This window comes from Neospora caninum, chromosome VIIa (assembly GCF_000208865.1).
Source record: "Neospora caninum Liverpool complete genome, chromosome VIIa".
NCBI lineage: Eukaryota > Apicomplexa > Conoidasida > Eucoccidiorida > Sarcocystidae > Neospora > Neospora caninum.
The window spans coordinates 1,975,279-1,989,816 of NC_018393.1; the positions used below are offsets into that span (position 1 = coordinate 1,975,279).

The 14,538-nt window shown below is 54.3% G+C and overlaps 3 protein-coding genes across 3 annotated transcripts; all 3 read left to right on the forward strand.

Moving 5' to 3' along the window:
* Positions 1–28: 28 nt before the first annotated feature.
* Positions 29–1,615, forward strand: NCLIV_021470 (hypothetical protein; the record flags this gene model as incomplete). The annotated part of the gene is made up of 2 exons (XM_003882342.1): positions 29–328; positions 527–1,615. 2 exons carry the CDS (start codon positions 29–31, stop codon positions 1,613–1,615), a joined length of 1,389 nt encoding a protein of 462 aa, XP_003882391.1.
* A 2,998-nt stretch (positions 1,616–4,613) lies between these two features.
* Positions 4,614–6,200, forward strand: NCLIV_021480 (hypothetical protein; the record flags this gene model as incomplete). Its single annotated transcript, XM_003882343.1, has 2 exons — positions 4,614–4,913; positions 5,112–6,200. 2 exons carry the CDS (start codon positions 4,614–4,616, stop codon positions 6,198–6,200), a joined length of 1,389 nt encoding a protein of 462 aa, XP_003882392.1.
* A 442-nt stretch (positions 6,201–6,642) lies between these two features.
* On the forward strand, positions 6,643–13,949 carry NCLIV_021490 (putative GTPase domain containing protein; the record flags this gene model as incomplete). The annotated part of the gene is made up of 11 exons (XM_003882344.1): positions 6,643–6,861; positions 8,196–8,271; positions 8,810–8,847; positions 9,209–9,284; positions 9,783–10,506; positions 10,661–10,738; positions 10,802–11,552; positions 11,849–12,094; positions 12,662–12,862; positions 13,213–13,254; positions 13,689–13,949. 11 exons carry the CDS (start codon positions 6,643–6,645, stop codon positions 13,947–13,949), a joined length of 2,712 nt encoding a protein of 903 aa, XP_003882393.1.
* Between the last annotated feature and the right edge of the window lie 589 nt (positions 13,950–14,538).

The window sequence follows — 14,538 nt, forward strand, 5'->3', positions numbered from 1 at the left end:
GCGTTCGTCTTCAAACACATCCGATAAAATGGCACCCACAACCACTAAGATGGCTTCTCTTACGAGCCAGCTCCGCTTCTCCACTCCGGCCACTGCCGTCACAGAGACTTGCACCATTGGCTGCCCTAAGGAAGTTATGCCATGTGAATACCGTGTGTCGCTTACTCCCGCCACCGTTGCCGAACTCGTCAGCAACGGCCACACCGTGGTCGTTCAGATGGGAGCTGGCGTTGCGTCTGGTTTCACTGACGAAAGCTACACTGCTTCTGGCGCGACCGTCGTCCCCACAGCGAAGGAGGTCTACACGACCTGCCAAACGATCGTCAAGGTATGTGAGTTGGACGGGAGACAGCGCTGACACTACAAACAAGTAATCTGCGTGTCTTTATATACGGGTGCGATTCACCGCAGCACGGGGGGATGTCAGAGCTGTCCAAATGCTTGTGTGGTACGCTGTCGTGTCTCACAAATAGACTAAGCGTTTCCGCAAAACGCGTCCGGATCGTTGGGTTTCCCGTGTCTCCAGGTGCAAGCTCCCCAGCCTCAGGAATACTCCTTCATCCAGCAGGGACAGGTGATCTTTGCCTTCTTCAGCTTCGAGAACAACAAGACCCTTTTCGAGACTATGATGCAACGCGAAGCTGTGTGTTTCTCTTACGAGCACATGAAGACCGAAAATGGCATGACCCCAGTTCTCCAGGCAATGTGCGAGATCTCTGGACAACTCGCCATTTCTCAGGCGATGAAGTACCTCGAGAAACCTATGGGCGGCTCTGGTTGCATGCTCGGCACGGTCACCGGTATGACCTCCGGCTATGTCCTCATCCTTGGCGGTGGCGTCGCTGCGATGCAAGCCGCTCGTGTTGCTTCCAGCGTTGGTGCCCACGTCTGCGTCATGGACGTTTGCATGTCGAATCTGCGGACCATGGCTGAGACGTTCCCCAAGAACTGCACCACGTTGTACTTCTGCACTGAAAACCTGGTCCAGGAGATCCAGAAGGCGGACGTTGTTATCGGTGCTGTCTTCGGCAGCTTCCAGATGCCGTCAACCGTTACCAACAGTTCTGTTATGAGCGAGATGACTACGGTGAACCAGATGAATAGGGCTCCAATTCTCGTCACGAAGGAACAGGTGGCCATGATGAAGCCGGGTTCCGTCATTGTCGACCTTGCAGCGTCTCGTGGAGGAAACTTCGAGACCACCCAGCCGACCACCCTCGAGATGCCCACCTTCATGTACAACAACGTCATCCACTACTGTGTCCCAAACATGCCCTCCGCAGTCCCCCAAACTTCCTCCGTCTCGCTTGCAAACAACACACTCGTCTACATCCAGCAGGTTGCGAACAACGGCTGGAAGAAGGCCTGCGTCGAGAACTCCACCCTCATGCAGGGTTTGATGGTTGCTCAGAACATGACAACCAACTACACGCTCTCTCAGATCTATACTGGCACCATGTTCGTCCCGACTGTGCAGCTGTTGAAGAATGAGATCACCATGATGACCACTCAGCCTCAGAACCAGACTGAAACGACGCTTGCTGAAATCAAGCAGCAGCTGAACCAGATCCAGAACATGAACTCCACGTACGGAAACTTCACGGTTGAGGCCTAATGTGTTGGGAAGGTGTCCCCACGAAGCCTGAAAAGAGTCAGCGCCATTATGGCATTCGCTCATCGTGTAAGACGTGTGTGGGTATGGAGCAGGCGCCAGTGTGCAATCTGTGAAGTGTGTTGCCGTGCGGCAGTGCGTGCACTGTACGGTGCGCGCATTTCTCATGTAGGTGTTGACACACGTTCGTTATGTTCGGACGCTTCTGCGGAGCTCTCGAGATTATCTATGGTCGTACTACTGGTCTGCTAGCAAGATTCAATCGCGCTGGCGAACACAGAGCAAAATGCTGTTTTGGAGCGCCGCCTCCCTGAACACTCAAGCAAACCTTTTTCACACCGGTACCATTGTGTTAGTGGACTGGTTTTTGCTGAAACCGAACTGTTACTAGCATGAAAGCGACCGCAAGGTCCTGCGCCTTACCCAGATGCTGCTGCTTCAGTTGACCACGTAAAGCTGCCTAGCCGGCACACCGTGCAGTGGCCCAGAATTTAAAGACCAACGGTCGCCAAAACGCCGGGGGTGGCCAACGGACTATCACGCTGTACTTTGTGGGAACAGTACAGATCTCCTGTTCCTCACCTACGTCTTATTGCAACGTTCACATATCAAGGTACCACGTGGCCCAAATCCGACAGCTGTGCACCAGCGGAAAGCAATCTGCTGTCGGGGCTTCGCATCAACCACGCCGGGCGCCAACTCTGATAACGAAGACATGCCGCTGGAACTCTCGATCAGGCAACTGAACGGAACGGTGTGAAGTCAACAACTGTGGTACTCAATTCGGCATACAGTTGACCCAACGTATGACGAAGATGTAGTGTCACTATCTAAAACGCCGAGACAGTTGTCAGGCATCTCCTGTCTAGTATGAGCATGAACAGGATATGGAAAGGAAACCGCCTCCCTGTGTCCAGGAAAATCCATCTAAAAGAGTCTACATGTGGTTCGCGGAAACAACCAGCAGGTCGTACTTTCGGCGCAAAAGGGCATCCAGTGAAGTTCACGGTCGATCTGATGCGCAAGTGACTCTGCATGGCGTTTTGCCTACACAGTGGGTTTGGCTCACCGAACCACACGGGCCCGAGGTTGAACAAGCATCGTGAGCACAAAAAAGATTGGTTCACTAAACAGTGCGCTCGTCTTGGTGTTAGCTTACTACAAACAGTGGAAGCGACGATAATCTGTTGTCACTATATACAACGCTGCGAGGTGAAATGCCGTGTGGCTGATTCGTGAACGTAGCACCATTATCCATACCTGGGAAGCTACTATCGAACTGGGGATCTTTCTTTGCAGCCCGCTTTGAATAGATGTCCATTCCGCTTACAACAGAATTGCTCCGTGAGGCCGCTCTAAAGTTAGAATTGCAGGCTGAGTTGAGAGTAGTTCCCATAAGAGGGTAAGGTCGTGCTGATGCCGGTGTATAAGCTACGTCGGCGCTTTCTAAAGCAGAGTGACGGCGAAGTGACTACGCCGACAGCGGTTATAGGTGATGGTGTTCCTGGCTCACTTCCTTCGCCCCGGATGCAATGCTGAGGGAGCATGACGGTAGAAGTCGATAATCCAATCTTCATCGCAGAACGAGGACTATTGATCCGCGGTCGCATGGTATCGGACGAGCAACCACGCGTTCTCAGTATACAGGCTTGTCAGGTCGCGGCGTGGCTCCCGTGAGATCATGAATTACCACCGCAGACACCACGACATAGTCTTTCTTAACTATGTACGGGGAAACCTCGCAGGAGCTTGCTGTCAAACATGGTACCACGAAAATTAATGGTAGACTAAGCGTCAGTATCTCCAGTGGCGCACGTCGCAGCCAGTGCTGTGGCACTGATCAAGCAGATGACCACCGTTGAGGTTAGACACGAACAAAATCTGTATTCTGTTGCTACAAGCCTGTATCGTGTGTCAGAGGGAAGGCCCGTGTAGCTAAACAGGATGTTCCCTCGAAAGGGAGTATCTGGTTCCTTTACGCCTCTTGGAATCAAAAGGGCCTGTCAGTTAATGACGGGCACCGAACCTCTGCACGGGCCGCCAGGGGGGGCGGTGCACGCCGTTTAGGGGGGCAAGTTCAGTTCGTAGTGACCCAATATGTGACCGACCAGAGCTTGTCATTTTATCCAGTCACACACATATAGTAGTTGTATAGGTGTTGAGGTTCTGATCATCCCGAGGTCAGATCGGGCTTTGGATAACAAAGGCCACCCGATGTATCCGTTTGGAGTAAGGTTAATCCCAAGTTCGTCAGCAAGTTGACTAAATTCTCACGGATTCTTCTGCCGACCTGCAAGTTACTGTGACACACATCAGATGCTCCATTCCTACAGCAAAGCGATGCCAGTGGTCGAAGCAAAGCAGGACACCGGGAGTTGTGTAGTGCTTGCGCTCGCGACGATAAATGATGGAACGAACCCGAACGAGGATGAGTATGCTGACATTGCGCACTCTGACCGTGAGCCGGTAAGCAAGCTTCTTTCCTCGTAGAATGCCAACATAGCATGTGGGGTGGAACAAGCATCGTCAGGTCCTTCCATGTGTATAGGAGCTCCTCCCGACACGTCCGCGGCTTCGTAATCCCAGCGGAGACGGAGGAAGGTTATAGAAGGGGAGTAAGAAAGTATGCACAAAGAATGTAGGTCCCTCGTAAAACAAAAGCCGACTATCTATCTGCGGGACCTAGCAGCCACAACAGCGCTCCCTCCCCCCCCCCCCCCCCGCCCACGGTAACAGCCAAAAACGCATACCATTTGACAGCAAAGCCAAAAAGCTGAGAACCCGCTCGCGCCGCGACGACTCTCACCTTGCCGTCCTCCCGTTTGTCTTCTCTCACTACGGCTCTCTCTCGCAGGCTTCTTCAACACGAGGGTGACACCACACCGTTTGGCCAGCTGCCCCTATCGTCTGATGAAATTCACACTCTCAATTCTTCCTCCGACATCGACTTCGTGTAACTAACCAGCACCGCCTGCGTTCGTCTTCAAACACATCCGATAAAATGGCACCCACAACCACTAAGATGGCTTCTCTTACGAGCCAGCTCCGCTTCTCCACTCCGGCCACTGCCGTCACAGAGACTTGCACCATTGGCTGCCCTAAGGAAGTTATGCCATGTGAATACCGTGTGTCGCTTACTCCCGCCACCGTTGCCGAACTCGTCAGCAACGGCCACACCGTGGTCGTTCAGATGGGAGCTGGCGTTGCGTCTGGTTTCACTGACGAAAGCTACACTGCTTCTGGCGCGACCGTCGTCCCCACAGCGAAGGAGGTCTACACGACCTGCCAAACGATCGTCAAGGTATGTGAGTTGGACGGGAGACAGCGCTGACACTACAAACAAGTAATCTGCGTGTCTTTATATACGGGTGCGATTCACCGCAGCACGGGGGGATGTCAGAGCTGTCCAAATGCTTGTGTGGTACGCTGTCGTGTCTCACAAATAGACTAAGCGTTTCCGCAAAACGCGTCCGGATCGTTGGGTTTCCCGTGTCTCCAGGTGCAAGCTCCCCAGCCTCAGGAATACTCCTTCATCCAGCAGGGACAGGTGATCTTTGCCTTCTTCAGCTTCGAGAACAACAAGACCCTTTTCGAGACTATGATGCAACGCGAAGCTGTGTGTTTCTCTTACGAGCACATGAAGACCGAAAATGGCATGACCCCAGTTCTCCAGGCAATGTGCGAGATCTCTGGACAACTCGCCATTTCTCAGGCGATGAAGTACCTCGAGAAACCTATGGGCGGCTCTGGTTGCATGCTCGGCACGGTCACCGGTATGACCTCCGGCTATGTCCTCATCCTTGGCGGTGGCGTCGCTGCGATGCAAGCCGCTCGTGTTGCTTCCAGCGTTGGTGCCCACGTCTGCGTCATGGACGTTTGCATGTCGAATCTGCGGACCATGGCTGAGACGTTCCCCAAGAACTGCACCACGTTGTACTTCTGCACTGAAAACCTGGTCCAGGAGATCCAGAAGGCGGACGTTGTTATCGGTGCTGTCTTCGGCAGCTTCCAGATGCCGTCAACCGTTACCAACAGTTCTGTTATGAGCGAGATGACTACGGTGAACCAGATGAATAGGGCTCCAATTCTCGTCACGAAGGAACAGGTGGCCATGATGAAGCCGGGTTCCGTCATTGTCGACCTTGCAGCGTCTCGTGGAGGAAACTTCGAGACCACCCAGCCGACCACCCTCGAGATGCCCACCTTCATGTACAACAACGTCATCCACTACTGTGTCCCAAACATGCCCTCCGCAGTCCCCCAAACTTCCTCCGTCTCGCTTGCAAACAACACACTCGTCTACATCCAGCAGGTTGCGAACAACGGCTGGAAGAAGGCCTGCGTCGAGAACTCCACCCTCATGCAGGGTTTGATGGTTGCTCAGAACATGACAACCAACTACACGCTCTCTCAGATCTATACTGGCACCATGTTCGTCCCGACTGTGCAGCTGTTGAAGAATGAGATCACCATGATGACCACTCAGCCTCAGAACCAGACTGAAACGACGCTTGCTGAAATCAAGCAGCAGCTGAACCAGATCCAGAACATGAACTCCACGTACGGAAACTTCACGGTTGAGGCCTAATGTGTTGGGAAGGTGTTCCCCTGTAGCGTGTCGCGAAGCCCAAGGATGGGGTTGGCGTCACGACGACTCTGTTTGCGTTTCGTTATTAAGTGGGTTTCGTTTAGTATCGACACCGCCCGTTGGTGCAGTTGCGCACGCAACTCCTGGAGCAGTAACTAAAAGAGCTTTTGCCTTTGGAAGCGCTGTTACGGAAACAGCTTCACCATGTGGCCCATCAGGGCATTCACACGGGACACGTGAGAAGATCGATATAGGGCGCACTGAGCGGAGATGTGTCTAGATATTGTCTCATCGTTCACAAAATGCTCATGGGGCAACGGGGCGAATACTGTTCACTGCGTCTACCTGTCCACCAGCACGGATATATGTCTTGTATTTTCTGTAAGATGTAAGAACCCTTCTTCAAACTGCCTTAAGGATGCTTGTCTGACCTCAAATGAGAATGGAAGTGAGAAGCTTTCGACTCAAGTCGTCCCGGCAGTCACCCGAAGTTCCCGGTTCGAAGTGGAGGTCTTCGTTAGGAGCAAGGAGCGACTCAGAGATTCGCTTTGTGACTCCTGTCGCAGATGCAATGATGGATACAGGGCCAATTGAGCTTTTGTTCAAGGCCTTGGTTGGTGAGCCAGCAGGCTTCACGATACCAACAGCAAATAATCCAATGGTGGGGTCCGTCGGAGCTGTGGATGACAAACATAGGACAGAACCAATTGCTTACATCCATCTCTCGCGAGCCGAGAATGATCCGGCCACCGCTTGTACAGTCTCAAAAATGGTGTGCAGAACTCTTTCTATGAGGTAACTTATTGCCTTGTTCCGTACTGTCTACTGTTGTCAGCATAGGGCGGCGCCCCCCGGACTTAATCATGCACGTGGACACCAGAGATAAGTCGCGTCGCCGACACCAAAAAAAAGCTGTCCTCGATAAAAATGAGCGATGAATCAAGCATGATTGAAACGTGCTTTCATTCCGCAGGTGTATGCGATCTTGATCTTATCCCTCGCGGAGACCCCGTGCACAGGGCCTGCTGGTCTGCTATCAAGCGACGAAGGCTGACATCCGGTGCTCTTGAAAAGGGTGCCTACATGCACACGCAAGGCTTATAGAAGATAAAGTGAGCAGCAACTCGTGGGACTAACGCCTGTATCTGGTGTCGCCGATGAGTCTGCTAATGCATGATGCACCAAACGGCGCCACGCCTAGTACACTCTATCAAGTCGCTGTAGATCGGGGAGTTAAAACACTCTACTCATGCCCGTTGTCTGTCACCTCGCTAGGTACATCCATTACGTTATTGATTTGAGAGTTTCTATTAAAGCCGTTAGTGTGCCTCCACGTTCACGCGGGCTCGAAACCATGACACTGATAAAAAAACTCCACACAGGCATTTCAGAACGTCAGCAGGCCGTCTACGCATCGCTTTGCTGCCGCGGCTGGCAACGCAACACGGCAACAAGTGTCTGTGGCCAAACGAGAAAAGGTACACGGGCTGGGAGTTCCATATTTTAACGCATGCCAAATGGTGTGCTTGCTCAGATCCAGCAGTCTTCTGTCTAGCGCTATCCCGCCATAAATAATGCCACCGGAGGAAACGCGGCTACGAAACACAAACCAGTAGTTCCAGCTTCTGGCTACGTGTCGACGACTCGTTCTTTCTTCTCTCTCAGATTCAACTAGCGTGGCTCGGCACGCCCCCACATGGGCCGTGTCATTACCAACAAGACACATTCTGGTGAGGCCGCAGAAGCAAAAATAGCAAAGTACAACCTCGTTTATGCACGTCCTCCACAGTGCGACGAAATCACGGTCCAAAAACCGGGGTCTAGAAGTGCGGACCGAGATAGTAATGTCCCCGCTCCATTTAGCATTCACCCTTTTGCATGCGCATGCCCCGTCAGCGCATGCAGCGATAACCGAGTTTTGACCACGCCCCAGGTTTCTTCTTTTAGCAATCAACCTTTTGATTGCAATAGTGAATTCCTCTCTTTTTTCCTCAGATTGAAGAACCCGAGTGGTCTCCTCGGCAGAAGCCGGTTCTTGTTCCTGCCTTCGCCACCATGGTAAAGATTAAAAGTAAGTACATTCTGTGGCCCATTTCATCCGCGACCGTCAACAGCCCCGTTCGTTACGCATTTTATATCTAAGCAAATTTCTCCTCGTAGAAAAAGGATTTCTGTTAGAGACTGAGAAGACAGCAACAAATTTCTAAATCGGAGCAAATACGGTCTCTAGTCATGCCCTGTGGTACGTGGCGTCCCCGCCCCACGGCTCCTAGCTCCTCGCGCCGTCTGCGGTACCTCGTTGGATACTTGTCAAAGTTATCGCTTTCACAAATCGAATGTCGACGCCTCTTCCGTACATCACTGGTGTTCACAGCTTTGGTTTTTATTTCTGCTGGGTTTGTGCGGTTTTGGGGCATCACGATTATTGATTCTGTCGATTTTTGCTTGACGGCTCGATTAGGATACCTGAGCTTTCGCGCTGCATACGGGAAGGAAAGATATCCTCACGGTCTTCGCGGCTGAACAGGCATTTGACATTTGGACTGGAGGTGATAGAAGCTCTGATATGCCTGCTTTCCTGTTGTATGTGCGGCCTTTCTTCCCTTCAGAGAACTCGAAGCGGCAAAAACTGTCGCAGAAATACAACGTACGCTGTTATAACAAAACTTGCGACCTATCCTAGTTTTGGCCTGTAATTGGTGGAGTGCGGAAAAAATCTTGTGGATCTCTTTGGGTACCCCGTTTAGTTAGGGTGCGTTTTCGACGGAGCTGCTACGCGCCTTGCATATATTACTGCGACGCTCGAACAACCGCGTATTACCACTGCATTGGCCTTTTTCTTTTCCTCGGTTCACCTCGTTCCCGAAACCGTAGACTCAGCCAAGCAAGCAGGAAACTGGGAGCTTCGCCCTTACCAGAGAAGAACCTGCAAGTGTTTCTCTCAGCTGCGTCTGTATGCTTAGATATTTGTGGGTAATGTTATTTCCGCTTGTGTGACTGCCCTGTAGATCGAGAAGAAGGTGCGCGAGCATCGACGGAAGATGAGGAAAACAGCCAAGCAGACTGGCGGCCCCGTACGGAAAAGTAAGGGCAACGTTCCCTCACGATTCACTGTATTTCCCCCATATCGTGGCCTGTGTGCACGAAGCGGTGGCGTCGATTCCCGTCTTCCCGCACCTGGCGTCGGCAGGTGTACGTACACACGGAAAATAGGGTCGGCGTGCTCCTGCGGCGCTCACGCTTCATGTGACGAACTCTTGAGGCGCGTTTTGCCCCTTTCTAAGCCTCGCGCAGCACGCAGAGTCTACGAGCTCCTGCTTCTCCAGTGTTACCTCCCGCTCCATTTCACATGCCTTCGTAGGCTTTGTGGTCAGCCTCGTATCTTCCTTCGAGGGCAGTCTTTGGTGCGGCCGCTCTGTGTCCACGGGAATCGTTCCCCAGCCACGCCTTCTTGCTTGGCCTCGAATCCCACTTGACATGGGTGTGCTTTGTCGGGTATCACTGTTATGATGGTCAGTCCGGTTTTCCCTAATCGTGTCGGCGCCGTGGGCGCTGTGTTGCCTCGGCTCTTTGTCCTCTCAGAACACCGCCGAGATCCGGGAATCCCCAATTCGTGCCCGTTCAAACAGGACATTCTGCGAACGATTCAGGTCCGCAAGCAGCAGAAGGAAGCCGCTGCGTCGGCAGAGCGGGAGCGAAGGCTCGGAGAAGCCCGCGAAGGGACTGCATCTGGCGGGTGCAACGAAGTGGTGCCAGCAGCGGCAGGCGATGACGGGGACATGGAGGCCCCGGAGCTGGTCCCTGTGAATCCTCTCGCAAAACTCCTGGACTCTGCGGAGGAAAGCCAGGCTCGTTTCCGCGCTGCGCAACTGAACGAAAGTGACGAGAACGCCGGGGCCTCACCGTTCGCGTACGAGCTGACCACTCAACAGCAGGTGTACCTCCACCAGCAACAGCGTCAGCAACAGCAACTTCTGCGTCGTGTGCTTCAGCAAGCAGATGTCATTATTGAGGTTCTGGACGCGCGCATGCCTTCAGCCTTCCGCTGTCCCGCCCTCGAACGCTGGGTCCTCGGCGAAGGCAAAAAACTGATTCTGGTCATGAACAAAGTCGACCTCGTTCCCAAAGAAGCCGCTGTCGCCTGGCTCAAGACTCTGCAGAGGGGAGTCGCGCCTGCTCTGGCCTTCAAGAGTGCGGGCGGCAAGAGCGCCGGCGCGCGAAAAAGAGGCGTGAAACGTGGAGGAAAGCGAAAGCTCCAGAACTGGACAGATGTCGAGCCGTTGGAGGCCAGCGAAAGTTTCCGGAAGTAAGGAGGCATGCACGAAATCACCGCTGTATGTGTACGTCCTCAGAGAAGCGCTTAGGTTGGCAGAAGCGCGGCGCGCGCTCGTCGGCCATCCGCTCTGCCAGCAGCAGACACTTCGTGTTGTGAAGGACGTGTTTTTGGACGATTTTCTCAGTGCGATTGCCTTGGATCCTACCCTGTGCTGTGTCGTGTTCTGCATCATTGATTCCACTGGTGGACCTGGCGTATGCGAGTGAGTCCCCGCAGCCAAGGTGGAATGCCGCCTTGTGTCCCACCGGTGGTGGCTCTTCTCCAGGTGCTCCTCGGTCGCCCTCGGTGCGCCTGCGCTGCTCCGTCTCCTCAACGCGCTGGCTCATACCGCGAATCGCGGAGAAGTGTCCGCCGACCTCGATCCCACCTCTGATTCTGCCGCTCCTTCCACCTCCTCTGCCTCGTCCACGCCGAAAGCGAACCTAATTGTTGGCGTCGTGGGGTATCCTAATGTCGGGAAGTCGTCGCTGGTGAACGCGCTCACGCATTCGTGTTCCGCAGCCGCCGTCGCAGCGTTGCCGGGGAGCACAAAGACGCTTCAGTTTGTTCGGATTGACAAACACATTCAGTTGATTGACTCCCCTGGCGTACTCTTCTCGCCCTCAAAAAACCCCCAAGATGATGCTCTGCTGCTGCCGCCGACCTCGGCGTCTCTGGCCAGTTCCCCCAGCGGGTGTCCAGACACACAGGGCGCTCAGGGGTCCGAGAGCTGCTCGGCATTCATTCTGCGAAGTCTGCTTCCGGTCCACCGCCTCGAAAATCCGCAGGAAGTCGCCACCGGCGTCGCAGCCTGGTGTTGCTCAGAAACCCTGCAGCGCCTCTATCGGTTGGAGGCCTTCTCATCACCTCAAGAGATGCTTGCACTCCTGGCGCATCGCCGAGGCAAGCTGAAGAAGGGAGGCGTGCCCGACCTCGACGCCGCCGCAAAGATCTTCCTCCAGGACTGGCAATCTGGCGTCATCCCGTATTACACCCTACCCCCGTCCGATGACTCTCAGCCCAGTGCCGCTGCGGACGTGAGTAGCAGTGCAAAGACCAGAACGGCAAAGGGAACAACCTAACACAAATCAAACGGCGCCTGCAAACGGCCAGATATGTATATATTTATATGTGTATATATATATATATATATGTATATATGTATATACGTGAACATACATAATTACGTTCATGCATACGTATCTATGTCTGACTGGGGGAACGTAAACGGTGTATTCTGTGGATGATGGGCCCGGGAAGCTTGCCAGTAGGAACGAAGACTCGCGTACAACAAGATATCTGCACGTGGTGTTTTTGTGTGTTTTGGGGCCAGATGAAGACCGAGAAGGTCGCCTTCTGGAAGACGCCAGCTGGTGAAGGGGCTGGGGACGCAGTGGCGACAACCCAAAACGCATCCTCGCCCGCGGAGGTGTATGCGTCGGTCCTCGCGTCCCAGTGCCATGCGATCGAAACGGGTGAAGACACCATGGGAGAGACATCGAGAGGACAAGAACCCGGTGTCGTCCGCGTCAGTGTAGACTTTAACCGGGCAAAGAACGAGCCGCAAAGACCCTACATGGTGAGCTCTCCATTTTCAAACGCTCCGAGCCACCGTAACTGCCCACGTATCCCAGTATAGAGCGAGGTCTTTTCTGCCACCCTCGTGTCAGTCTCAACTCCGCTGGATACTTGTGCGTGTGGGTTTCCGTCGTCGAGGCTGGTGCCAAAGGCTCGCGTCGAGGCGCAGCGGCTCCCGGTGTCGATCTACCTCGTGGAGCCGTACAAAGACGCTCATAAGGAGGCGCTCAACACGACCATTCGTGTATCGCGTGGGCGGCACAGCCCCCGGAGGGTCTGGTGGTATTTCGGAGGATACGCTGGGTCAAGTCAGGGGATGTGGGGGCCTTGTGTATTTCACCGTTCGCCGGTGTCTTACGGCTTGTCGCCGGCCCTTTTCCTTTGCAGTTCTGGCGCCTTTCGTAGCGTTGACGTTTCCATCCGCTGGACAGGTGTGCGCCGCCCCACACAGGTGCTGGCGCCGTTGGTGCCTAGGGCTCGTTCTCTCGTTGACATTCTCTGCGTGTTTTTGTGTGGCCTTTTTCGCATCGGCGTGCTGCGCGGTTGGCTGCCTGTCCATGTCTCGTAGCTCCTGCGCTTCGGCCCCGTTGCCGTTGACTCTGCCAAACGCCCCGGCACCTCGGCGCTGTCTTTGTCGCCTTCTGCGGTCGGCCGAGGCCGGGACGCGAAGACACATATGGGCGCGGAGAGCGACGACGCGGTGAGCGCCGAAGCGTCGCGCCGCGCAGAAACCCGGAAAGAGGCGGCGGCCGCCGCAGTCAGCAAGAAGGTACGGAGACACCAGAGAGCGGGCGGGCGACGCGCGAACGACGAGTAGGGAAACGAGGGGACGGGGGAGGGACGGGAAAAGAGAAAAGGATGGACAGCTGCGTGGAAGAGAGATGTCTTAGAACGAACGCAGAAATTGGCGGGGTGACACCGAAGGTGAGAAGGCGCGGAACGCACGAGACACGAAAGAGAATGGCGGAAGGGAAGAATGAGGTACCCGAGCCAGAGCGCAGAAGGCACGTGGGGATGTGGCAACGCGTGAGAGACAAGGGCTGTGGGACGACCAGAGGAGCCGAGAGGGGACGAGGAAGGGGAGCGTGCGAATGTCCGTGTTTTGCTTTTCGTGTGTAGGAGCGCATGCCACACGTGGTGGCCATGGCGAAAAACAAGCAGGTGAGAGAGCACGTGGTGTCAAGAAAACGAAAGGTTTCTTCCCTATGGAAAAAGAGGGTGGAGCTCGCCGTATACGCCGTGTTTCTCATTCAGTGTCTGTGCGGTGTCCTCGACTGCATGTGCTTTTCTGGAAGACATTTTTGCCCTGCGTCTGTCCAGCGCGCCCCGTGGTGCACCTCCAGGAGATGTCGACCTATGGTGGGCCATGTAGACGTGTGCGTGTACATCTGAGACTTGGTACTTTGTACTGTTGTCGCCCACGCGCGCTCAAGGGACCTCTACAAACTTCTTTGTCTGTAGGATGAGTAAGTGTCGTGGCAGCCGAGGACACCTACGTGCACTCCTCTAAATTTACGAGTATACCGATCTCGTCATGCGTGCGGGAAACCCGGTGTCACATGCTGCCGCACGAGTCCACGCTTTCTGCGTTTTAGGCCGCAAAGAAAAACCGGAAACTCGCGAACAAACTTCAACGCCTCGTCGGGGAAATGGCTGCCGGCGGAGACGAAGACGCGTCGATGGATGTGAGTGTTGAAGTCGCGCATGGCGGGCGATGCGTTTCATCAATATCGCTTTTGGCTGGACACGCGCTCGGGATAATCTTCCGCTTGATGCTCTCGCTCTGGGTTGCGTCGAACCTGCTTGATCTTCGTTGCCCCTCGCTTCCCATCGCGTCATTTTTGACTCCAACTTAAACGTTTACACCGCGTCTGTGTTTTGGATTAAATATACTAGAGCGCTGCGTACGTGCGACGCCAATGGAGAGAGTGTTTCCGCACTTTGTTTCGTACGGTTTTTTCCGACCTTCGCCCAGTCTCCATTCCCGAGTATGTCACCTTTCGCTCCTTTCTTTTACGGCGAAGACAGCGGCGCCGTTTCACGCGCGTCCCCTACTTGTTTTGGGTGTCGTGCGGTTGCAGTGGCGATGGGACTCACTGTTGCACCCTGTGTGACGACTGCCGTTCGCAACGCTTCTTGCGCTTCTGATGTCTTTCGGTGTCCCTCCAGGAGATGTAAAGTTCAGCTCTTTCTGCCTCCCCGCTCAACACAGCGAGAACGCGGAGGTGTAGGGCGCCGGGGAGAGCGGGTGAGGAGACCATGTGGAAGCCTGGATGGCAGCGGCGAGAAAGGACGGACAAGATTAAAAGGGTTGACACGGCGACGTCGAAGAAGGTGCCGAGAACGGAATCTCGAGAGAGAGGGTTGCGAGACCAGAGTGACAGACACGCTCGATGTGGAGCGCAGACGAAAAGCAACACGGTAAAGGGACATTCGAAATGAAAG